This window comes from Apodemus sylvaticus, chromosome 13 (genome assembly GCF_947179515.1).
Source record: "Apodemus sylvaticus chromosome 13, mApoSyl1.1, whole genome shotgun sequence".
Lineage (NCBI taxonomy): Eukaryota > Metazoa > Chordata > Mammalia > Rodentia > Muridae > Apodemus > Apodemus sylvaticus.
The window spans coordinates 580,408-605,948 of NC_067484.1; the positions used below are offsets into that span (position 1 = coordinate 580,408).

At 36.9% G+C, this 25,541-nt stretch overlaps 1 protein-coding gene across 4 annotated transcripts in view; it reads left to right on the forward strand.

The window, feature by feature from the left end:
• Nucleotides 1–21,578, forward strand: part of LOC127663977 (ubiquitin-conjugating enzyme E2 pex4-like) — a 113,802-nt gene extending 92,224 nt beyond the window's left edge. For all 4 annotated transcript variants that reach the window (XM_052155828.1, XM_052155830.1, XM_052155831.1 and 1 more), the window contains 4 exons: nt 12,385–12,447; nt 14,770–14,868; nt 16,353–16,468; nt 20,371–21,578. In XM_052155828.1, the coding sequence (XP_052011788.1) occupies nt 12,385–12,447; nt 14,770–14,868; nt 16,353–16,456 (266 nt within the window). In that variant the 3' untranslated portion in view covers nt 16,457–16,468; nt 20,371–21,578. The remainder of the gene's footprint in view (nt 1–12,384; nt 12,448–14,769; nt 14,869–16,352; nt 16,469–20,370) is intronic.
• The last annotated feature ends 3,963 nt before the right edge of the window (nt 21,579–25,541 follow it).

Below are 25,541 nucleotides of genomic sequence, written 5' to 3' on the forward strand. Positions count from 1 at the left end.
CACAGAGAACATAGTTGTCATTCAACATACTTTTGGAAACGTTGCTTAAATCAGAGATCACTAGAATTTAAACAGTGTCAGTATAGAAGAACTTTTGTCTTGAATAAGACAGCCATAATGGCATCAGTGTTTATTTCTGCTGACTATATAAATGACATATTTATTTTAAAAGTGTGATTCGGCATGATTCTAATTTTGGTCATTCAACTTGGAATGCATTCTACCAACATTTAATGATGAATCTTGAAGACATGATAATTGAAATATGACAAATTTAAAAGAACAAAACTGATTGTGTGATTCTGCTTCAGTGAAATATTTAATTAAAATAGAACGGGGCATTTTAGATACTGAAGATTTAGGGAAAGTAAAGAATTTGTATAGGCAATTTGATTTGAGGAAGATGTATAGTGGTTGTAATTGTGTATCATTGTGATTTTTAATTCTTAACTGAGAAATGGAAAAAATTGTAATTTTATTTGCTATATATAGTAAAATAAAAATAAATTTCATGTCAACAGATATTAATCTGTTAATGAGATAGATATTCTCATTTTTGAAGTGACGTGTGAAATTAAAATATTTTAAGATTCTATAGCTTTAAATCTAAAATGATTCAAATTTAAATGACTAGTAATTGTTTTTGTTTCTTGAGACAGGGTTTCTCTGTGTAGTCCTGGCTGTTCTGGAACTCACTCTGTAAACTAGACTGGCCTCTAACTCTTAGAGATCTTCCTGCCTCTGCCTTCTGAGTACTGGGACAAAAAACATTCACCATTACTGTTCTACCAAATGATTGCTTTTTAAAAGTTATTTTCTTTTAAAATTGTTATTATTATTATTGTGGTGTTTGCTTATGTATGTATGTATGTATGTATGTATGTATGTGTGTATGTATGTATGTATCCACCCATCCTATCTATCTATCTATCTATCTATCTATCTATCTATCTATCTATCTATCTATCTATCTATCTATCTAATCTTTTTATCTATCTATCTATCTATCTATCTATCTATCTATCTATCTGTCTGTCTATCTTTTCTGTCTATCTATTATCTATCTTATCTATCTATCATCTATCTATCTATCTATCTTATCTATCTTTCTTATCTATCTATCTTATATATCTATCATCTATCTATCCTATCTATCTATCCTATCTATCTATCTATCTTATCTATCTATCTTATCTATCTTATCTATCCTATGTATCTATCTATGTATCTATCTATCTATCTAATCTATCTTATCTATCATCTTTCTATCTTATCTGTCTTATCTATATATCTTATCTATCTATCTTATCTATTCTACCTATCTTATCTATCTATCTTATCTATTTATCTATCTATCAGGTCTTATCATCTACCCTTGGCTGGCATGGAACTCAGAAATCTGTCTGCTTCCACCTCCTATATTATGTGATTAAAGGCATAGGCCACCACACTATATTATTATTAATTTGTTCTGTGTGTATGGGTGCTTTGCCTGCATGTAGGTGGGTCCTTGTATATGTGTACCTGGTGCCTCAAGATCACAAAAGTGGGTTTTGTATATCCTAGGACTACAATTATATAAGGTTGTGCTACCACATAGTTGCTGGGAATCAAACTCAAGTCCTCTGGAAGAACAGCGAATACTCTTAACAATGGAGTAATCTTAACAGACCCATTAATGATTTGGGGGTTGGGGGTTGATAGAAGGTCTCATGCATTCCAGGCTGGCCTTGATCTTGTAGCTAAGGATATCCTTGAACTACTAATCTTTCTATTTATGTTTACCTCTTGAGTGTTGAACTTATAAATATGTGCTGTCATGACTGGTTTATAGGATGCTGGATGTGGGACCAAGGCTATGCATTCTGGGCAAGTCCTCTTTTCTCTGAGCTACATATACCCTTCAGTTCCTATCTTCCAAATCTTGATCTTAAATAGATTCCTTCTGATGGAATTATATACAATTATTCAATCTCATTTTTTCAAAGACAGTTCCTTATTTTGTAAAACGTAGGGGAAAACAAAAACAACATTTTGGGCTGAATGTTACAATGTTTAATACTGTTCCTTTTTTATTTGTTAATTCCATTTTGTTGGATTTCACAAGCCATGGGAGTGGGTTAAGAAGAGAAACCTCAGTTAAAGGAAAGTTTCTGTATAAATCAGCAAAAACATGAGTTTTTGATTACATGTGAAGAGTAATTTTGCTTTACAGTAGGGCTTCCAAAAGTACTTGTTGGATTGATTAATTTTATATCCCTTGACAAACAAACACCTACCCTCCCTCCTTTCCTCCCTCCCTCCTTCTGTTTCTGTCTCTCCCTATTCCCTCAGTCTCCCTGTGTTCTTTAACCATGAGTTGGGATAGGAAGATTTCTAACAGGGACAGTTAAAACTCTTTCAAAACAACAGCCAACCAAACAAGCATACATATGTTATTACTGATTGAAATCTTTTTATACTCAGAAAATTTATTTATTCCTACTTGTTTTGTAAACTTCTTCAAGTAATAATAGTATTTTTGACAGAAGACATTTACTGTGAAAAGTTACTTTTATTAATTGCTGATATAATTATTTGAATATGTTTATAGATTAACACTGTAGGATTTTTTGAGAATATTTACTTTTGGATAAAATAGTGCAAAGTGAGATATAGTTGTGTCTTTCTTTATCCCCTATAAAATTGAGGATATTTCTGTATTTCTACCCCACTGACTGTTACTATATAGAACTTGCATTTAAAATGAGTTTGTGAAGTAGATTATGAGAATCACTTATTTATTTTAAAGCTTTTGTTATTGTGTATATTTATGTTTATGAGTGTTCTGTCTGCATATATGTATGTGTACCATGTACCCATGGATGTAGGACAAAGGTGTTGGCTCCCCTGGAAGCAGAATTACAGATGATTGTGAATTGCCTTGTGGGTGCTGGGAATTAAACTTAGGTCCTCTGCAAGAGCCCCAGTGTTATTAACCACTGCAACATCTCTCTAGCCCCTATTTTATTATTTTTAGTATGGGGATGTTTTGCTTATATATATATATATATATATATATATATATATATATATATATATATATATATATGTCTGTATACCACATGCATGCCTGGTATCCACAGAGGCCAGAAAAGGGTGTCAGATTCTCTGGGACTGTAGGGTGTGAACTCTCATGTGAGTTCTCAGAATCGTACTCTGGTCTTCTGTGAGAGCAGCCACTGTTTCTAAAGATATATTTATTTATTTTATATATGTGAGTACACTATAGCAGACTTAGGACACACCAGAAGAGGGCATCATATCTTATTACATTTGGTTGTGAGCCACCATGTGGTTGCTGGGAATTGAACTCAAGACCTCTGTAAGAGCAGTCAGTGCTCTTAGCCGCTGAGCCATTTCTCCAGCTCATGGCCAATGCTTCTAATCACTGAGATATCTCTCCAATGTGTGTCTTTCTTTGAGTCTGTTAATTTTTATTATTATTACATCACCCTCCCCCTTTAAAATTTTTATTTGCTGAACCTTGAGGACCATCTTAACTAGAATTTGAGAGAAAGACAACTGTAAATGCTGAGAATAAAGAATTGGAGAAGTAGAAAAGAGACGGCATGTCCTTTGAATCAGGGACAGCAGCGGAGGTCTGCAATCACTCGTAATTTTAAAGAATGTAAAATATAGTTAATCTGTAACATTCTTAAAAGTTAGTAGATTACATTAGGAAATCTCCATGTAAATAATGTTTTATATACATAAGTATCACATTTGTAATAGATTATGTGTAACCAAATTTAAACAATTCTTATTCTATAATTTTACAGTTGATAAAAATGGTGATGTTTTGCATTTCTATTCTTCATGAGCCTGGGGAGGATAAATATGGTTATGAGAAGCCAGAGGAACGCTGTTTACCTATCCATACTGTGGAAACCATCATTATTAGTGTCATTTCTATGCTGGCAGATCCTAGTGGAGACTCACCTGCAAATGTAGATGCTGCGGTAAGGTATTTGCCTAATAACTGCTCCTTCTATCCTTTACCCTTTTTATTCTCCCTTAATAAAACTCAACGTGAAACTTACTACACATATGCATCTCTTTGTGTCCACATTTTCATAAAAATAAAAATTTATTATGTATAATGGATTATTTTGTATAATCTATGTATAATGGATTATTTTGAAATATGTAGGATAAATACAGTTATGAGAAGCCAGATATTGCACAATATCTAGATACTGTGCCATAGCAAATTTGATCTAGTTGGCATACATTAATTCCCTCACTAATTTTTTAGTAAGAACAATTAAAATCTATTCCTTTTCATTAGTATTCAAAATAATGGATTTCATTATGATATATGTTCATAAAATTATCTTGTAGTTGTCTTGGTTTGAGGCCTTTTTTGGTTTTTTTTTTTTTTTTTTGGTTTTTGGTTTTTGGTTTTTGGTTTTTTCAAGACAGGGTTTCTCTGTGTAGCCCTGGCTGTCCTGGAACTCACTCTGTAGACCAGGCTGGCCTTGAACTCAGAAATCTGACTGCCTCTGCCTCCCAGAGTGTTGGGATTACAGTCATGCCCCACCACCGCCCGGCTGAGGCCTTTTTTTTACTTCGAAAAAATAAAAATTAAAAATTACTATTGTCTCTGCATTCTTTGAATGGTTGTTATAGGAAAGAGAAATAAAGGCTAAGTATTTTTGTGAGCATTTCCTGGTATCTACTTGTTTATTAAAAGTTGGTTTTGTTGCTGGGCGGTGGTGGTGCACGCCTGTAATCCCAGCACTCTGGTAGACAGAGGCAGGCGGATTTCTGAGTTTGAGGCCAGCCTGGTCTACAGAGTGAGTTCCAGGACAGCTGGAGCTACACAGAGAAACCCTGTCTCGAAAAACAAAAAAACAAAACAAACAAACAAACAAAATCCAACATGCCTTCATGATCAAAATTCTATGGTCAATAGTACTAGAAAAAGCATACGTCAAACCCCCCAAAAAAAAGAAAAACAAAAGGCCAGGCGGTGGGCGCACGCCTGTAATCCCAGCACTCTGGGAGGCAGAGGCAGGCGGATTTCTGAGTTTGAGGCCAGCCTGGTCTACAGAGTGAATTCCAGGACAGCCAGGGCTATACAGAGAAACCCAGTCTTGGGGGTGGGGGTGGGGAACCAAAACCCAAAAACCAACCAAACAACAACAACAAAAAGCATATGTCTGTAAATTAAAAAGGAGAACCTTTTCTGCTTTGCTTTGTCTGGCCTCAAAATAGTGTTTCTCTTTGTGTAGGCCCTGCAGGCCTGGCCTGGAACTTGCTCTGTCAACTTGGCTAGCCTCAAACTCACAGTCAGAGAGTTTTTCACTTAAGCCACCAGAAAGAAGTCACAGCCACATGTTTTTCTCCTGCTTTTTGTCTATTTCTTTTAAGTGCCAGATGAACCAAACCTTTTAAAAGTTTTTTTTTTTTTAATCAAAATGCATAACAATAGCTGAGCTACAGAGTGCATTCCAGGATAGCCAGGGCTAGCTACACAAAGAAACCCTGTCTCGAAAAATCCAAAAAAAAGTAAGCAAGAAGGCAAGCAAACAAACAAGGAAGGAAGGAAGGAAGGAAGGAAGGAAGGAAGGAAGGAAGGAAAGAAAGAAAGAAAGAAAGAAAGAAAGAAAGAAAGAAAGAAAGAAAGAAAGAAAGAAAGAAAAATTAAACTGATTACAAATGTTCCTTCTCTGCATATCCAACCACTCCCAGATATTAACATTTTACAAATGTGTTCTTTTTTTTTTTTTTTTTTTTTGATTTGATTTTTTCGAGACAGGGTTTCTCTGTGTAGTCCTGGCTGTCCTGGAACTCACTCTGTAGACCAGGCAGGCCTCGAACTCAAAAATCCACCTGCCTCTGCCTCCCAGAGTGCTGGGATTACAGGCGTGCACCACTACCGCCCGGCTCTACAAATGTGTTCTTGATATTGAATTAACAAAGCTTCCTTTAAGAATAGAGGATTTCGCCAGGCAGTGGTGGTACATACCTGTAGTCCTAGCACTCTGAGAGGCAGAGACATGCGTATTTCTGAGTTTGAGGCCGGCCTGGTCTACAGAGTGAGTTCCAGGACAGCCAGGTCTATACAGAAAAACTCTGTCTCGAAAATTCAAAAAAAAAAAAAAAAAAAAGATTAGAGGAATTTGATCCTCTGTACTAGGGAGGGTAAAACTAAAGAATATGGTAGGCATTTTGGCTATGGTATCTGTTCATATGTAGTCACAGGTGATTGTGAGCCCCTATAAAGGTACTAGATACAAATCCTTTTTTTTTTTTTTTTTAAACAATCATTCAGTACTCTAAATTGTGGAGCCAGTAGGACATTTCTCTAGCCCATGAAGGGATTTTTGTGTGTGTGTGTTTGTGGGTGTGTTTGTGTGTATCTGTCTGTGTTGTTTTCTTTAAGTGTATAGAATGATAGTAGACTGTAGAGTTGTTTAGGTTCAACTCTTGTTTCCTTTTTTTTTTTTTTTTTTTTTTTTGGTTGTTTGAGACAGGGTTTCTATGTATAGTCCTGACTGTCCTGGAACTCACTCTGTAGACCAGGCTGGCCTCAAACTCAGAAATCTACCTGCCTCTGCCTCCCAGAGTGCTGGGATTACAGGTGTGTACCACCACTGCCCTGCTCCCTGATGACTTTGAACTTAGAGATTTCCCTGTCAAAATCTTCTGGGATTCATAGCCACTGTGTCTCAAGATCTCTAATCCAAGATCCAGGTCAGAGTTCATTCCAGATATAGTCAAGTTGACCACCAGGGATAGCTGCTACATGGAATATAGTTGGTCTTGCAAGTTGCTTCTTGCCAGTTACTTCAGTCCACTTCACAGATAAACTAAAGTGAGGTGGGGTTTAATTTCTGGAAAACTTGATTTGTTTACTTCTAGTTTGTTCTTATTTCTGAGATACTAACCCCTTATATAGAGATCAGAATATTTGGAAGATTTGTAGACTGCAGTCCTCATTCTTTTAGTATGGTGTTTGTTAAAAACATGGCTACTTTTCAGCCACTCCTCTGGAGTTGACAGATTGGTCTCAGAGTGGAAAGAACCCCATTTGGGGAGAAGTAGCAGATCTTTGTAAATTTTGTTCTCTTCTGATAATTGACTAATTTCCATTACTTGGGAGGTGTCTTTGGTTGGGACAATTTTGTATAGAAAACAGTTTTAGTTTCTTGTGGGCTTTGCTTGGTGTTGTTTTTCCTTCAATATAGACACCAAGCTCACAGCCTCTTGAAAGACAGGCAAGTACTGCACTCCTGATCCATATCTATAGTCTAAGCATCTATCTGAGTATCAGACCTGTCTACCCTCCTTATTACACCATCAGTAAGGATTTTCTCACTGGCTTTTCACAGCAGAAACCTTGGTGAGCATAGGTGCTCTTAAATGAGCAATCAAATGAATTACTATTTTTAATTTTTTATGTATGTATGTATGTATGTATGTATGTATGTATGTATGTATTCATTCATTCAGAACAGATACTGTTTCTGTAGGCTAGCCTGGTCCTGAGCTCATTATGCAAATGAAGCTGTCCTTGAACTCCTGATTCTCCTCATTCTACCTCCCAGACACTGAAATTATAGGTGTAATACCCCATACCTGGCTTTAAATTTGAAGATATATTTTATTATCTGTAGAGAAATGGCATGAGGAGATTGCTCCCAGCTTGCTAGTTTCCAGGCAACCTAGGGTCTTTGTCATTCTCAGTCGAACAAGACAGAGGAGACACTTCCTCACGCAGAGAACCTGATGTTCTCCCAAGCAAGCTGCAAACCTGAGGAAGCGACCTTCCTGTTCCCCTTCCCATGAGAAAGTAACTTTGCTTATAGTTTAATAGACATCATGATGGGCAGCAATGCAGCAAGCAGCAGGCGTGGCAGCTGGAGTAGAATGCAGAGAGCTCACATCTGCAGGCACAAAGTGTGAAGCAGAGAAAGCAGACTGAATATGGCAACAGTCTTTAACCTCTCAAAGCTGACCTCTGGGGACTCACTTCCTCCAGCAAGGCCGCATCTGTTAATCCCTTCCAAGGAGCACCACCAGCTAAGTGTCCAAATATCTGAGTCTGTGGGGGACATTCTTATTCAGTTACATTAATGACTGTGACATACACATTAGCAGAATTCTCAAGTCATTTGCTTTTAAAAGTAGGTGTATAGATTCAGAGTTTCTTGGAAACAGTAATTTTCTAATAGGAATTTCTCTGACTCTTAAGTGATAAAGTCTTCAGGACTGGTAAATAAGCTACTTAAGGAGAATTTAAGAGAAACACATGGCAGTTCTGGGCTTGTAATGAATACACCATTGAACACCCTCACACCTGCCTGGAGCAAATTTGAAAGCAAAACCCTTCTGTTCGCAGAATTAGTAATTTATTCTCAGGGCCTTTTCCATATGCCCCTAAAACATTTAAATTTTCTTTTTTACTCCTATGACTTAGCTGACAACTTCTGTGTGTCTTTAGCCATATTTCATGTATAGAATATGTCATTAATACAAATTTCAGAAAGAGAAACCAAATCAAAGGTCATTTCAAAAACTAAAGAGTCATGTGTGTGGATAAAATATGTTTTAAGTGTTAAAGATTCTTCTAAATCTTACAAAAGCTAATTTGACTTTAATAGGGTATTTAATGCTTCATATAATAATGTTTGATATAAACATGCATAATTACCAAAAGCAGTGTAAATATTGTATTAATTTATGAAATGTAATGCAGTGATAGTCTAAGTTGTGGCTAGAAAAATTTGACTTTCTGCCTCTTTTGGTCTAATAATGAGCTTACTAGTTAGTCCCTAAGACTGAAGCTAGAGACCTGTCAGTGTTTGGTAATCCTGGTGTTGTATGGTACAGTTTAGTTCTGCCAGTGTTTTCTGTCCTCTGGCCCCCTCTTCCCTTATCTGCCCTCATGGCTCTGCTCTTGTCTGCCTCTACCCAGTCTGCAGGTCCTCACCCCTCTGCTATCTCCCAGTAAACCTCCTCACACCTGATCTCTTGCATGTAGTAATTTCTCAAGAGCACATCTTGGCATGGGTGTGCAGTAATACCCCCTTGCTGTATTATATTTCAGCCTCATGTATTACATATTTTATCCTGATAATCAGTCCCTTGTGCTGTGTTCTTTTAATGAACTTCTCACGGGGTGCAGTTTGTATGGCAGGTGTGTTATACTGTGTGTGTTTTCTTGAGTGGCTAGTATGACCTAGTTTAAGAGCCATTTTCTGTCAGATGATGAAGGATGTTAGCATTCTGTCCAAACTCCATCCCATCGTTACCTGGCAATAGCCAGGTAGGCCTGACCCACTATAAAAGAGCCTGGTTGCCCCCTCTTTGCTCTCTTGCCCTCTTGGTCTCTTGCTCCTCCCTTGCTCTTTTCCTGCTTCCCTTTTTCTCTTCTCTCATTGCCTTCCCCCCTCTCTCTCCACGTGCCATGGTTGGCCTCTACATCTCTACTCTACTTCTCTAGTGTCTCTTTCTCTGCCTCTACCACTCTCTTAACTCCCCTCCCCATGCCCTTAATAAACTCTATTCTATACTATACTATACCATCATGTGGCTGGTCCTCAGGGGGAAGGGATGCCTTAGCATGGGCCTGCTGAGGCACCCCATTCTCCCATACCTCACCACATCACCATAGAACATATCCCCTCCTCTCTGTATCTTTCTACAAACACTCCAAAGGGAATATTTTAGTAGAGTGTTTAACTAAGTAGTGGTAACAAGTAAGTGACTGTTAATTTGATTTATTGATGTTTTATGCAAAGTGAATGTTAAGTGTTGTTATTCAGGAGGGCATGGATTCATTCTCTATAGACCTCACTCAGCCAGTTGAAAGGTTGAAATGTGTTTAAATATGAGGCTTAAACTGTAGGGAGGAAGTTCTCTGGACAGATTGTACTGATAAAGCATCCTGAAAATAATGCATTTGACAAAATTTACTTGGCATTAATCTTTTGTCTTCCGTTAATTGGACATTTGAATTTTCAAATTTCCCATTTCCCTTGATAAATATCAATGAAGAGTACATTATTATATAAAATTGACTTAATTTTTTCTACCCACCACGAGGCAGGGCTGTTGGAGGAAGCAATCTGAGAATGATGACTGGGAAAATGGGTGTGTTTAATGAATAAAGACAGTTACATGTCTAGATAATTATTTTCTTTTTAGTTTATGATATGGTTTCAGGTATGATGTGACTTTATATACCAACTCTGTGTTTTAAGTGTTCATAAACTGTAACCCTTCTGTCAAGAATTTTGTCCTGAGGAAGTAGATATTTTGCATAGAACAATTTAACGTATTTTAGTTTATCTCAGCATTGCTGGTAATACTGAGAATTAGGAACATTGCACAAGTATCTAGTATATAGTGTCATCTGTTTCTCTGGGCTATGACTCTTAATGTATGTGATTATTAGCACTCTTTAGTCCTTAGTGTAGGCCCTTGTTATAGAGACAAAAGCTAGAGCTACATTTTCATTAGTATAGTATTGTACTGTTGTCTCTGTGATGACTGAAACTAACTATTAGGGACAGGTTTGTTGAGTTAAAACTAAGTACTAATCAATCAAAATATTTGCTATGCTTAATGAGTGTAGATCATATTGTTTATAATTACAAGTTTTGCTGGTAAAGTGTTACTTCAGAGTCTATCCGAGTACAGGTTTTAGAGTTAGTCTCTAGAAAATGCAAAATTTTCTTCAATGTACCTTGGCAAATTTAATTTCTAGACTTCGGTCACATATACTCTGAGAAACAAAAAATTGTTTAAAAATATCATTGCTTTTTATAATCACTAGTTAAGAAACTCCTTAATTCTCTGTAGCACCTTATTCATGTGGAAGGAAATGAATGAGAAAACAATTGCAGTAATTACTATTTATTTCTTAATATTTGGTCTTATTCTTTGGTATGTTTGTTTCCCTCTGGTGTTGGATTTAGAAAATTGTGGTTCTTTTATTATTAGTTTTTTATTAGTATTTATTATTGGCCTTTTTATTAGTCTTTACTAGTATTTATTATTGGTCTTTAATTAGTAGGGAGGGGCTGACCGCACAAAGATTCTTGGCTTTTGTGTTTTTGAGCCCTCTGGATCTTTTGTCTGGCCTATAGCCTTCAGCATGTGTGTTGATATTAGGCAGCCTGCAGTGTAAGCATTTGGGAGAGCTGGTTTGTCTGTCCTGTGCCCTGTTTAGAAGTGTGGTGGGGGGATATTGGAAATTCGAAAGCTGCAGGGGAAGTTTGGCTTGCGGCTGAAACGCCTAGATCAGTCTGCTGTGTCTGTGAAGAAAGCTTTGGAAAGATAGCTGTTGTTGTTCAATTGCTGATCTTCAGCTGTGAATGTTGCTTTTCAGGCAGCATTGATTTTGGGTCCTTGAATTTTTCTCAGGCTCAGGGAACCCCAACTATGCTGTGACATTGGCGCCACCTTGTGGCCCAGCTCAGGGCTGTGTTACCTCTGGTTGTTTAGGATATAGGGGGCTGGATTTTCCTCTCAATTTAGTTCAGTTCTAAGCTGGATATAAGGTGCACGAATTTGTTGCTAAATTTTCCAACCCTTATAGCCCATATAAATGACACATAATCCAAATATTTTAATTATAAGTCATATGTCTTCATTGGCAAAATACTTACTTCCCAATCACTAAGATTTGTGCTTTCTCCCATCCATGTGGTCCATAGTGGCTTCCTCCTCTCCTCTTCCTTCTCTCTTTTTCTTCCTCTACCTGCTCCCCCTTTTGAACTTCCAATCCCACCTTTCCCCTCCACTACCCAATCATAGACTCTAACCTTTGATTGACCAATTAAAATAGAGAGAAGGTTCACATGGCATCACCTAAGTACATGATGGTCTGCTTGTGTGGTCTGACTCTTTAATACAAATCCAAATAGTGTTAGTTATTTAAATGTGTGTTTTACTATATTTCTTACACAGCTGTTTTCCAAGCCTTTGTCTAGTCTGCTGTAGCAGCATAGACATGTTTTGTTAACAGTGTATTTTCTTGCCAGTAATACATGCATATTTGTTTGTCAGATATGCTACTATTGATATCTAGAGTCATAATGGTTCAACACTAAAGCTAACTGTCAGAATTTTGTTTTGGTTTTGAGTCAGGGTTTTCTGTATAGCCCTGACTGTCCTGGAACTCACTTTGTAGACCAGGTTACCCTCGAACTCACAGAGATCTGCCTGCCCTCAGTCTCTGAGTGCTGTGGTTTAAGTCCTGCACCTGGCTTGATTTTTTTAAATACATCATTTTGTTGACTTCTGGGTGTTTGGTGATACCTAGTAAATTTGCACTTTAAATATATTTAAGTGGATCTTCACTTCCTGCTCAATCCTTTATCTTAACAGGCAAGCTTCCTCTGATTTGGAACAAAATAAAAACAGGCTGGTCTTCCCTTGTACCTGACACAGGTAGGTACTAAAATTGTTTTCTTCAAAACAGTTCTATTTGATGCTTTCATTCTGATGTTCTTACTGGTATTCTAATGATTCCAAACTTCTTAATATAAAAATCCTCTAGGAATGTTAGGTTATATAAGTTACAGTAACTATAACTGAAAACTTTGCTACTATGTTTCCCATTAAACTTAACTGTGGCTACCTCAAAATGTCAGGTCATTTCAGTGTTGTATGCACTGGGATTCCAAGCTTTCCTTCTTCATGAGGACTTTATAAACAGCTGAATTTATGAGCTGTATAAACGTGACATTTTATATTCCGTTCCTAATCTCCTGTGAGAATGATGCTGATTGGTAAGGGTAATTGAGATTTTCTAGAAGGCTGTTTCAATAATGCACTCTTAAAAATTAACATTGAAATAGAACTGTTGTAACTATGTGGTAAACTTAGGGAGATTGGTTTAACATCTATGTAGATTGTCTCATTTGTGTGTGTGGCTAACACTTGTCATCCCAATCCAACAGGAAGCTGTTTTGTGATAGTTGTTACTTAAACTAGATTCTAGTTCAGTTATTTTGACAAAGGTTTTGGTCTTTTTTTTTTTTGTGGGCAAAAAGTAAGGTTCAAGATTATATGATAGTAATCTTTATAACTGTGGAAAGGGAGGCATAAAGAGGGAGATGCTAATGGGGTTTTAGAAAGTTGCAGGGTCTTTCTATGTGAATGTTTGTTGCTCTTATGTTATTTGTTTGTATATCTAAATAGGCTTTTAGCCAGTAGTTTGGAATATTTCATAATAATGCCATCTGTTATTTGTTTCTTGGATTTTTTAAACCAAAGGTCACTTGATCTTGAAAGCTTTAGAATACTATTATGAGTTAGGTCAATGAATGGGAGTAAATTTTTAAATTTATATGTTGTAAGAAACCATGTGATAGGCATTTTATTTAAATCTTCTGTACCCCTTAAATATTTAACATTTTTTAGGTTGTTTACCTTCTGTTTCATAGTACTTTGAACAGTAGAATTGTGATTGTTGTTTGCCTTACATATTCAAGGCCCTGAGTTTGATACCTTGTTCTACAAAAGAAAGATCGTGATTAGTGAAATTTACATAGAGAATGGCAAGAGTTTGATTTAGTGTAGCCTGGATCTGAGTCCTTGCTCTGCCACTTTCTGCGACAGGAGCATGCATGGGTGTTTGCCTTTCTGGCCTATTTCCTCTCTGCAAGAGGAATGACAGGAATCAGTGATGCCCAGCATACATCTGCTTAAAAGCAGCAGGGAGAAAGGTTCAGTGCCTTGCACCTAGTGGGACTAGACAATCGCCTCACAGTTAGTACGTGAAGTGTCTCAGTTGTTCGGGAGTAAGTTTTTTATTTTGTTTTGTTTTGTTGTTTAAAGCTGATACGCAAGCATATTCTTTGAATCAGAACTTCTTATAAGCTTAGAAAGTTCTTAGAGTTTAGATTCTTAGATTTAGGACCTGTACTATTATATTTTGGAACACCATGAGGGGTATGTGTAATAAAATTATTATAAAGTAATATTATCCTAATAGTTGGATTATAATAATCCTTATAAACAATCTCTGGTTTTTCTAAGTCAGTAATTGTCCTTACGAGATAATATTAACTTTCAGCTCCATAAATGCAATAAACGTGCTGCAGAACTAGTAACATCTAATGGTGAAAGAAAAATTCCCTTTGTATGTAGATTTTGTTTTTTTCTGTGGACTTTTTGAAATATGTCTAATTAGAAGAGTAGTATGATAGCCTAAAAAGTTGGAAATCAAGCAGACTGGAGTTAAATTGCAATTTGGGCATTCATCAGCTGTGGGACTTAAATTACTAGTCTATAAAAGGTGGGGGTAGTAGTAATGTTTTCCATAGTGCTGTGAGAATTAATCTATCCCCCTGTAAACCTCTTTGTTTTAATACTTATCAAGAACACTGGGAGGCAGTAGCCATTGTTATTGTTGTTTCATTAAATAAAGTTTGTAGAGTTGTGCAGAATGGAGCTTATTAAAGCTAAGTATGTGAAACTACACATACCAAAATTGTTACAAATAATCAAATTTATCTTGTAAAATTAAATTTTAAAAGAAGACAATTAGAAAATAGAATAAGAAAGAATACCATGGTGTTGTTAGAAGTGATTTAAAATTCTATCAGATAACTAGAGAAACTGAAATTCATCTATTAAGGTGGTATACAGTCCATAGTATATTCTATATTATGTTATGATACCATTCTTCTTGAATGTGATTTCTAAACTAATCTGTTTTAAATGATAAGTATTAGTTTGGGTTTGAATGTTCTTTTTTCCTTTTAGGCAAATTGAGCTGGCCCAGACAGCAGAGCTCTGTAAGGCATGTTGATATTGATTGCTTCTTTGTCTCAGGGGCTATAAGAAATATAACAGATCTCAAAGGTCTGTATTCTTGTTTGTTTTAAGAAAGTTGATACATATCAATGTGTGTGTGTGTGTGTGTGTGTGTGTGTGTGTGTGTGTGTGTGTGAATTGATAACAATGTATTCTTTGGAAAGTATTATGATTTTTCTTAGTCAAATCTATTCCTTTGTTCAAATTGGCTGGAGCCTATATTCACAAGTGTAGGAAAATTAGAAAACTACTGCTTGGTGTAAGCTGAAATATACAGAGAAGAGTATCTTAAATTGAGGACTGTATTATCTCAAATAGATGAGGATATTTTCTGGATATTTTTCATATCTTTTTATTGTTTGTTAAGGGAAAATTTCTATTATCCTGTGTCTTCAGACTTTCTGTTCTTCTGTTGAAGTAACTCTCCTCTATGAATGTAGGTAAACATACTAATCTTTGGATTTTGATAATTTTATACTCTAGAGGTGAGTCATCTGGGCAGTCTGCTTTTTTTTTTAAATGAAATTTTAAGTTTATGTGTGTACTACTTACTAGTATTGAAACATTTATTTAGGATTTTTCCTTAGTTCTTTCTTGACAAGATAGCTACAATAGTGTTTTCTTTTTAAAGTCAGTTTTTCTCTTATGTGAAAATCCTAGAAAATTCTAGATTCCCAACAAGGCTTTATTTTTGTCCTAGGTAGTTGTGACTTAGCTCTGAAAAGTATTATTTTGAATTTGAAAGAATTAGTTTTAGCCTTGGGACAACTTACCTTCTAGTAAATTGTTCTTTTTTTCTAGTTTATATGGAGAGGCAAGAAGACTTTCTGTGTTATGTGTTTCTTTGTTCTGAGTCTCCTGCCCTCTAAGCCTGTGGTGTTTTACTTGCACATCAGTTTTACAACATTATTGTTGTCTTGTAATTTTATACATAAAAGGAAATGATACATTAAAGTAATGTTCTTAACCAAAGCAAAATCTGGGGGGTCTGAAATTCACATTTGGTTATATGTTAAACATCAGATTTTCATTGCTGTGCATGAATCTCCAATTTGTTTCTATTGCTATAAAATTAAAAAAAAAATAAAATGGGAGGATAAACGTATTTATATCCGAATTGTAAAAGTCTGTTTATAGTTTTTGTTTTGTTGTCTATTCCTACAATTTGAGCCTGGGATCTGAGTTGTCTTCTTTTCATTGTAAGAAATGAAAAGCCATGGAAAACTGACTCTGCTGATTTTAGATTGAGTCGGTTTACAGAAACATTGCTGGAGCCATGCGTGGTGCATGCTTTTAATCCTAGCAGGTGAACATCAGTGAGTTCCTGGCCAGCGTGGTCTACATAGAGAATTTCAGAAGACCCTGTCTTAAAAAACATTAGGTGATGTTATATGGTGATGCTTTTTAAGATTTAATGCATAAGTGATTAAAGAACAAATATTATATAATTAAAATTGCATGAAAAAATTCCATTACATGACCTTAACATCCTTTTGTACTTAGAGAAACAATTCAATTTTTTTTTCTCACAGGAAAAACAGTGGCTCTGTCAGCAACCATGGCACAGGAAGGTCACCTTTTCATCGTGGTGCTAACATCCAACTGGGGTGGCAGTATTACCAAAATAAAATCCTGAAAGAAGAAGCAGGTACACATGAGTGTTTAAAAGCCATAGTAACCTCTGGGTGGCTTCTGGATATTGCTGGTGGTGTTGGTACCTTAGAAGTACAAGTAGAATTAGAATAATTAAGAATTTGAATTTGAAGGTTTTAATGATGCTAGTGACTGTAGAGAGAATATTTTGTGTATTGTACTAAAAGAAAACTATGGCCTATAGGAAAATGTAGAATACAAGATGAGACATTCAGAAGGCAGAAAGAATTCTGGGATAGAGCCAGGGATGAGATATTTGCCTGGGAAAATGTGACAAGACTGACACATGGTACCTGAGCCCAGGTAAGTAGTCATGTGTCAGAAAGTAGATTTGAGTAAGTGGGTTATAATGCACTATGGCCTAGTCAGAGAAGACTAGCTATAAGGCCAAGATATTTGTAAGTATACATATTTTGAGTCTGAGTTTTATTTCTGGGAGCATGGGGCTGGGAAGAAGACCTAGGTCCAAACTTCTACAAGTGACAACTTGAATCACAACAAAATCTAAATCTGAGCAGATGACCAGTGCCTAGTTATGTTTTCTGGAATTGGATGATGGTGTTTTCCTGAAACCCAATCTACTGTGTCTAAATTTAGATTGGGATTGAAAAGCATGGTATGAATTGTTTTCGTATTAACTAAATAAGTTATTAGCCATTTGGCTTATGTCACAGTGAAGACACTGAAGTTTGTGTTCTTCAGTATTTTTAAGAATTTAAAGGTAGACACGGTGGTACCTAGTCCCAGCATTTGGGAGATAGCACCAGGAGAACAGTATTTTCAAGGGAAGGCTACAGAGTAGGGAAACCCTGATTTAAGAAAGGACACAGCCTCTTTTGGAACCAGAATCTAAATGCCTCATTTGAGTGAACTTGTTTTTTAGAAGAAATATTTTCATAGCTGTCTTAGAAAACTAGTCTCTTCACATTCATAAGACCTTTATGTGTCTTTACTACCTTGCATTACAATTTGAAAGAAATTGGGAATCCTTTCTCATTGGTTTCCTTGTGGAATAAATTGTTAAAACCACAAATCTTTAAAAAAAAATCATTCTTTTAGAGAAGCATTTACCAGAAGACTGATATATAGCACAGTAGAAAGGATCTAGAGTGGGTTTTATCCAAGTTACTTTGGTTCCCTGTTTTGTCAGATATAAAACACTGGGATTATTTTATAAAAGACCCAGATGAGGCAAAACAGAGTCTGGGCATCTGGATTTCTTTTCTGGAATTAGTCTTTCTTGATTGTAATCATCTGCTTACACAGTGTATTGGGAAGCATAATTGTAGGCACACATTTATACTTTATATATATAATGAGTTTTTCAAATTTTCTAAGGCTTTTATTAGCTGTTATCTGTTTTCAGAATATTTTGAGATTTAGTGATTTTTGTCAGTAGATCATGGGGTAACTTTCTTAACTTGTTTAGGCCTTGCTTCATTGTTTATGGTTAGTTTCTTAAGCATACCTTTGTACAAGGTGGCAATGGGGTCTCCCTTTCTGGGCTTCTCTAGCTACCAATACTGCTTCTCCTGCTCCTCCTTCAGAGGAACCATGTGGACTGTTTCCTGTGGCTGCCACTTCTGCTATCCACTGGTCTTGTACAAGCATGTTTAAGTTTAGCGGTGGTAGGGGAGTTGTAGGTGGAGCTGAGTGTCGTTTATCACTCCTATCCTACCATAGCCAAGAGCATCCTTTCAGAGGTGCAGGCAAGGGAGAAGGTGAGGGATAAAACCTATGTCTCTCTGGTCTCCAGCCCTCACACCTCGCTTGAGGTTTCTCTTTGTCCTGGAGGGATGGATAGCTAGTTCCTTCAAGCTGGGAATAACACAGTATCTTGTGGGTAGAGGTACTAGTCTGCTCATGGAAGGACCTGGTCCTCGTCTTTCTTGTGCCCCAACCTATCTCTGTGTTTCATCCTGGGGCACTGGAGAATTGTGGGAACCTTAGCTTCCCAGGCTTGGTGTCCATCTAGATGGGATGTGCGGATCTCTGGCAGCAGGCACTTTCTCCACTCTCTATATTCCCTCAAAGCGTGATGACAATATGGTACATGTTGGATAGGGGAAAGGCAATGAGAGGCAATCAGTCTCCCCACCCCCACCCCTGCCTCCTTCTGTCTTGTATTTTGCTATGTTTTTCATTTATTTATTTAATTTAATTTTATTTTTTTTAAAACACTCATTTATTTATTATATGTAAGTACACTGTAGCTATCCTCAGATGCTCCAGAAGAGGGTGTCAGATCTCATTACAGATGGTTGTGAGCCATCATGTGGTTCCTGGGATTTGAACTCAGGACCTTCAGAAGAACAGTCAGTGCTCTTAACCTTTGAGACATCTCTCCAGCCCAGTATGTTACTATGTTGGCCAGATTTCTGCCCATCTGGATCATAATTTCCTCCACCCCAGGTCTACCAGATGTCAAATCTGGACTTTTTTTTTTTTTATTTAAATGAGGTTTAAGTTGGCCATTTTCCTTAACTTTTCTTTTCCTAAGAGGATTGTCAGCTAGTTGCCTGGTTGTTGTGTATATCACTCTTGGTCTTTAGCATTAGGGCAATGGTGAAGTTGGTATTCTGTTCTCCATGTCACCTTGATTCCTAGTTGACAAGTTGTCCTTTTCATTAAAGCCAAAATTTGTTTTTAGTACAGTACTCATGATACAACAGTGAATAATATGATGGACCAATTTTTTTTTTAGAAAAGTGGACCGATTTTTAATATTTAATGATTATTTATTAACAATTAGAAAATACAACCATTAACCTTTATTTTGTTCCTTCTTTTTTAATAATAAAAACCATAATGAGTTCAAGCAGTTTACTGGCTGTTTTCTTGGTTTTTTAAAATTCCTTATTAAATTATGGTAGTGTTGACCACATATCCCTGTCTTACTCAACAGAATAAATTGTATTAATGAGTGTTAAAGTAAGATGGGCCAGCTTTAATTTTTAAAGTCATTACTTTCTTATTACAATAAAAAGTGGTAAAAAAAAATAGATCTTTTCATCTCTCTCTCACTATGTCTTTCTGTATCTGTCTCTCTCTCTTCCTTTTGGATGATTGTGTTCTTTTTAAAAAGATTTTTAATATCTGAAGAAAAATAAAATATTCGGCTAGGTTTGTTTTGTTTCATTTCACTTTTTCTTTTGATTTTGCCTTAATAAACATAAGGAGGTTGACCTCTCTCTCCAGCCTTCCTTGTTTTCGAGGGGCCATTATGAGTCGTTAGACTTCTTATGCTCTGTCCTTTTCCTCTCTTCTTTATCTGTCTATCTCTGTCTGTCTCTGTTTATATATCTATCTGTCTGTCTATCATCTATGCTTTAGCATTTTTATTATGTAGCCTTGGATCTCTTGGTTAATTTTATTTAATCCTCCTGTCAGGGTTGTGCTATAGATCACCCACAAGCACACACAATTTTAAATTTTGATTATTATAACAAAAGGAGATTGACAAGTATCTTTTGTTGGTGGTGGTGGTGAAGATGATGGTGGCAGATGTTGCTGCAGTGGCAGCTCTCTTTTTCCCTTTTTCTTCCTATGAAAAGAAAAAAGAAAATATTCGGCTATTTCTATCGTTCCTCCAGCTTTCCTGTCTTGTTTGTTTATATTTAATCCTCCAGTGATGGTAGTCCTGTGTGCATGTGCGAGCATACACACACATAGACACATACACACACACACACACATTCACTACACAACACCCAGGGATGGGGGGCAGTCATGGAGAAGGAAGAACTCATTAGGAAGCATTGGCTTAGACATGTGAGAGGGGTGATAGTGAACCAGAGACTTTGAATGTCAAGCTATTATATTCCGTAAAACTTACAATAACTGTTCTAACAAAGAAATATTGAGTTTTTTCTCCATCTGTTTCTTTTCACTCCACAGATCATGCTGACCCAGAAAGTGGAGATCTGATTGCTGAGATTAAAGGCTTGAGCCACCATGATTATCTGTAATAAAGTGAGGTGTTAGAGCCTGTGGCCTAGTGAAGTGAACATCGGGGCTGGGCGAGTATGGACTCAGAGATGACCAACTCTGTGTGTGTGCTACACTCAGTTCTCTCCTTCCAGCCAGGGATGAGTCTTAGGCTCACAGATTTGTGAATATGAGCTTGCTTTGTTGCGTCCAACATAACATGTTTTCTGATTAGTTTTTTCCTGCATGCTTGCTTCCTTGGTGTGGTTTCGCTTTCTATCTGTGCTGGATTCCTAACCTGCACTGGGGAATCAGAAGCAAGGTCAGAGTCAAAGTCTTTTTGATAAAGAACCAGGAATACATACCAGCACATCTGGGCTGACTGTCCTTCTTCCCAAGGGATGGATCAATCTCAGAGAAGATGGTCCTTCCTCTTGATCTACAGGTAGTACCCTAAATATGGTGCAGCCCATTTTCCTTCTTGCACTGTACACTTAATAAAATTAAGTAAATTAAAGAATGAACTTTCCAGTTATATATTTGTTCAAGCTAGTTAAATTCAACCTCAATACCTATACCTGCCACACACACCTAACTACATCTCCCATGTATGTGTGAGGGGTGTTGCCATGTCTGTTGGTCTGCAAACTATTTGAGAAAGCTTGGTGGCCACAGAGGCTATGAGAAGGGTGTCAGTTGGCCTGGGAATAGAAGAGCAGCCAGTGCTCTTAAATTCTGAGCTATGTCTTTCCAGTGGACAGTTTTCAGCATGAAATCAGTCATAATTTTAGTGTGAATATATTACAACTCATTGTCCTTTAATATATGTAAGAATAACTAGTTTTGATGATGGTTCACTTTTCTTAACCTTGATAGTCAAACTAGGACAGACTTGCACACTACCTAACTATTGGGGAGATAATTGATGTGGAGAAAAGGAACTTGTCTAGTCAGTAAAGTGTTGCTGTTTTTTTGGGGGGGTTAATAATAGAAATTGTATTTTGTCTATATATTTTATTACAAGTTCTTGTTTTGATTCTCATTTTATTTCAAGGGTACTCTCTAGATCAGTAGAGCCTCCTTACAAGTCACCACATGTAAATTGGATTTACATCCCTATCATCTAGAGGATAGCAAGCACAGAGAACAGCAAAGACAAAAAAGAAAGGACAAAGAACTCAGAGGGTGACACATTAATCACTTTGGGTCATTTTTTTCCTGTTTTACCTTGACTCTGACTTCTAACAAAAAGAGAACATCAAGAAGAAGAAAATGAAAGAAACAAACGTCTTTGGAGCCCTGGTGTTGTCGTCAAAGTTTTAAAAGACAGAGAGGAGTTGTGAAAATCAGCTTGCTTAGTGGAAGTCCGCAGTGTTATATAATCAGTACCATTGTGCTTTATCTTACAGAAAGTTAAACATGGCCTGTGGTCACACAGTTACTAAAGAATTGAACTGTAACCTACAATTCATTCTTTCTTTCTCTCTCTCTCTCTCTCTCTCTCTCTCTCTCTCTCTCTCTCTCTCTCTCTCTCTCTCATAAAATTTGAAATTAAACTACATGTACAATGAAAAAAGTGTGGTGCTGTGTGTCTTTAATCACATGACACAGAAGATGGAGGCAGGCCTGATCTAGGTACTGGTCTCAAGGGCTAAGCACCCTCAATTAATGAAATGAAGAGAAAAATAAATAGATATAATTAACCTTGAATTAAGGAAACAAGTAAAGAAACAAAGTAAGGCAATACTGGGTGGCCTGGCTTGGAGAGAGAGAGGGAGAGGAAGGGGGCAGAGGGAGCTAGAGAGAAGTGATGATGATAATCAGAGTGGTTAGAGGGACTGACCTTGTCTTCTCTGCCTTCAAAGGCTCATGCCATCATCCTCAAGCCAGCCTTCTTCCTTTGGTCCTCCCAAGGGTCAGCCAGGCATCAGATGCAGTCAGAGAGAAAATTGGGAACCTCGTGGAGATTCTCAATTGAGGTCTCTCTGGCCCCTTGAAATAAAGCAAACAGGTAGACAGTCTAGTGGTGTGAAAGGAACAGTTGGGATGTTGTTGGTGATGGGAGTACATACATTCTTTCTGCCCTTGTAGACCCTTTGTTCCTGGCTTGGAGAGATCAATGTGCAGGGGAGCATAATAAGAGGAGGAGAGATCCTGAAATGATTCCAAGAGTCTAGAAGTGTCAGATAAAAAAATAGCTTAGAGCTTGTGAGACAGTGTGCTACTCTAGTGGGGAGGGCTCTGGTTCTCTGCTCACTGCTCACCACCCAGTGTCATTTTGGTTTCTCATGCTATCAAGACAGGGGATCAAACAATCAATCATCTGGAATGTAAGGAGAGAGAGAGAGAGAGAGAGAGAGAGAGAGAGAGAGAGAGAGAGAGAGAGAGAGAGAGAGAGAGAGAGAGAGAGCCTGGAGTCAGTCCCAGCAGAGGTGTTTTTTTCTTCTTGGTTTTTTTCTTGAGGTAGTGGAGGGAGGAAGAGCATCAAAAATTTAGGGGTGCTGTATAATAAAAGGTTTATTTATCTAAGTCTAAGTTACTATGCTAATGTAGATCTGCCCTTTGTGTTCCTCTGAAGCCAGAGACTGCAGTCTCAGGCACTTAGCACTTCACCCAAAAACAGCAGGAGATTAAAGGATTAGTGGCTAGAGCCTTTTCCCCATTGTCCAGATGCCTTTTGCTTGTCAGTCTAGGGTGAAGTGAGGAGAAATAAACTTCTATTGAGCCAGGAGAAGAGAATAATACTTGCAGAAAGAAAAACTTTTACATAGGTGAATATGCATAATCTCACAGAAATTCATACATACAGCTCCATACATATTTTCCTGAAGTAATCTGGGCCCAGCTTGCATGTATTCTCACAATTCATACTTATACATGCATACATTCTCACAATTACATACTTACACACACATCCATACTTACATATGCATATGGAGCAAAAGACCAGCACCAGTGCAGAAAGAACTCACTCATTCTGTATGAAAAATGGACTCCAGTATTTATTACATCGAGAAAGAAAAAGTTTCCCCCTTTTCAATGCTAAATGAATCAAATCCATATTTGTAAGAAAAAGGCTTTGTTTCTCTTAATGGGACCTGTCCTGTCCCACGGTAAGAAGACTGCCTGTTCCTTCTGCTTTCTGCAACATCTTCTTTTTTCCTCTTTCCCTCTGCATCCTACACATTGTTCTCTTAGTTATTTACGTTATCTATAGTTTCTAAGTTATTCCACTCTGCATTCACCTAATCTTGTTCTCTTCTGACTAAAAACTTCTTAGTTCAGTTCTTCTCTCAGCTCTGTTCCTCTCCTAAATTCTTCTGCCCTGACTTCTCTTGTCCTCAGCCCTTAAACATCTTTCAGAATACATGATCGCATGTTACAAAGTTCATCACAAGTTCACACAAAATACCGTCATAAATTGAAATAGAAGTTTACAACAGAGAATATTTACATGCATATACATTAGGAGTAATTATCTAGCTAGACATCTATTATTTCTCTTCTCTACATTATAAGTAAAGTTTTGTATAGATAAACCCAGTCAATATTTTATCTCTTAACACCTATTATATATCCAACTTCCCTTTTCATGACCTTTGGTTAACTGTTTTTTTGTTTTGTTTTGTTTTGTTTTTTTGAGACCGGGTTTCTCTATGTAGACCTGGATGTCCTGGACTCACTCTGTAGACCAGGCTAGCCTTGAACTCAGAAATCTGCCTGCCTCTGCCTCCCAAGTGCTGGGATTTCAGGCATGTGTACACCACCACCAGCAGGCAGGTTAACTGTTTTACAGCCTCTTGGAATGTGCTGAGTAGGAGAAAGTCAGATTGCCATCTAAGAGCAATTAACGGGTGACACTTGGGAGACTGGCAGAGTTCTCATTTTAGTTGTAACTATCAGAAAAGGACCTAATAGAAGTTCCACTATTAAAGAGCTTAATAATCACAGATATAATTTTAGGAACTCTTATAGGATCATCATTAAAACTAAAGTCATCTATTTGTCTACACAGCATCATTATAAGACTTCGTGGATCTGCAGAGATCTGCTCCAAAGGGGTGTGCTATTACTTATTGATTATTATAAATGCATAATGATAACAGGAAAAACATATAAATAGCAGGAATCTTTCCTAAAATTAGTCCCCCACTCCTGACAGAGTGAAATAATAGCCAGACACATGTCAGGACATTTTCTTCAGTTTCTCATATGAAATCTGAGGATTTACATGACTTGAAAGACAGATCAAAATAAATAGAGTAGTGGGAGGTGGGCTTACCAGGAAAAGGTACATGGATTCAAGAATATGAACATTTTTGAAGATATACTTTAAAATGCAAACCTACACAATTGTGAGATATTTCATTTTAAACATCAGAGATAGAAGACCCATGGATCCAATGCTGGCAAGTATGATCACAAGGTGTTTTATAGTCACAGGATTTATTTCTTTGTATATGGGAGCCACTGCGTTTATGATTTACCACACATTGGCACATGTCTAATATCCAATGTATAGTTAATGATGTTGTGTTTTATGTTGTACTCATTTGCATAACAAGCAGTTAGTTCCTTTCATTTCAGCTGTAGCTAGTCTTTTACAATGATCCCATTTTATTATTATAATTATTGTTTATTTTATAAGAATTTTCATTTGTTTACAAGGCTTATTAATTTCTGGTTTGTTTATTCATAGTGTAGTTTATTTTCACTTACATCTTTAATTGTCAGTAGAGAAGGATGCGGTTTGGACTGAGGTTGTGTATGAGGCCCAGGACACGAACAAAGCTGTCCTGATAAGATCTCCTTATCTGGCCACTCTATAGCACTGCAGACATGGGCTAGCACATCTTTTCTCTCAAAGAAAATATACTGTTTTGTAAAATGGAGTTACATTCAATCTTTCTTTTCCCTTAGAGATATGAGGAAGTCATTCTTCCTTGGGACTAACATTGTTTTCATGTTTTCTAAGAACTATACAAATTCTCACTTTGAAATCTTTAATGGTTTCCTTAAGACAGCATGTTCTGGGTCTACTGTGTCCATGATCTACTTCCTTCGCTGTCTTGGCAGCAGGCTGCTCCGGGTATAGGAACTTCTGTCATACTTTTTCTTTAGTTTTGTTCTTTAGATGTTTT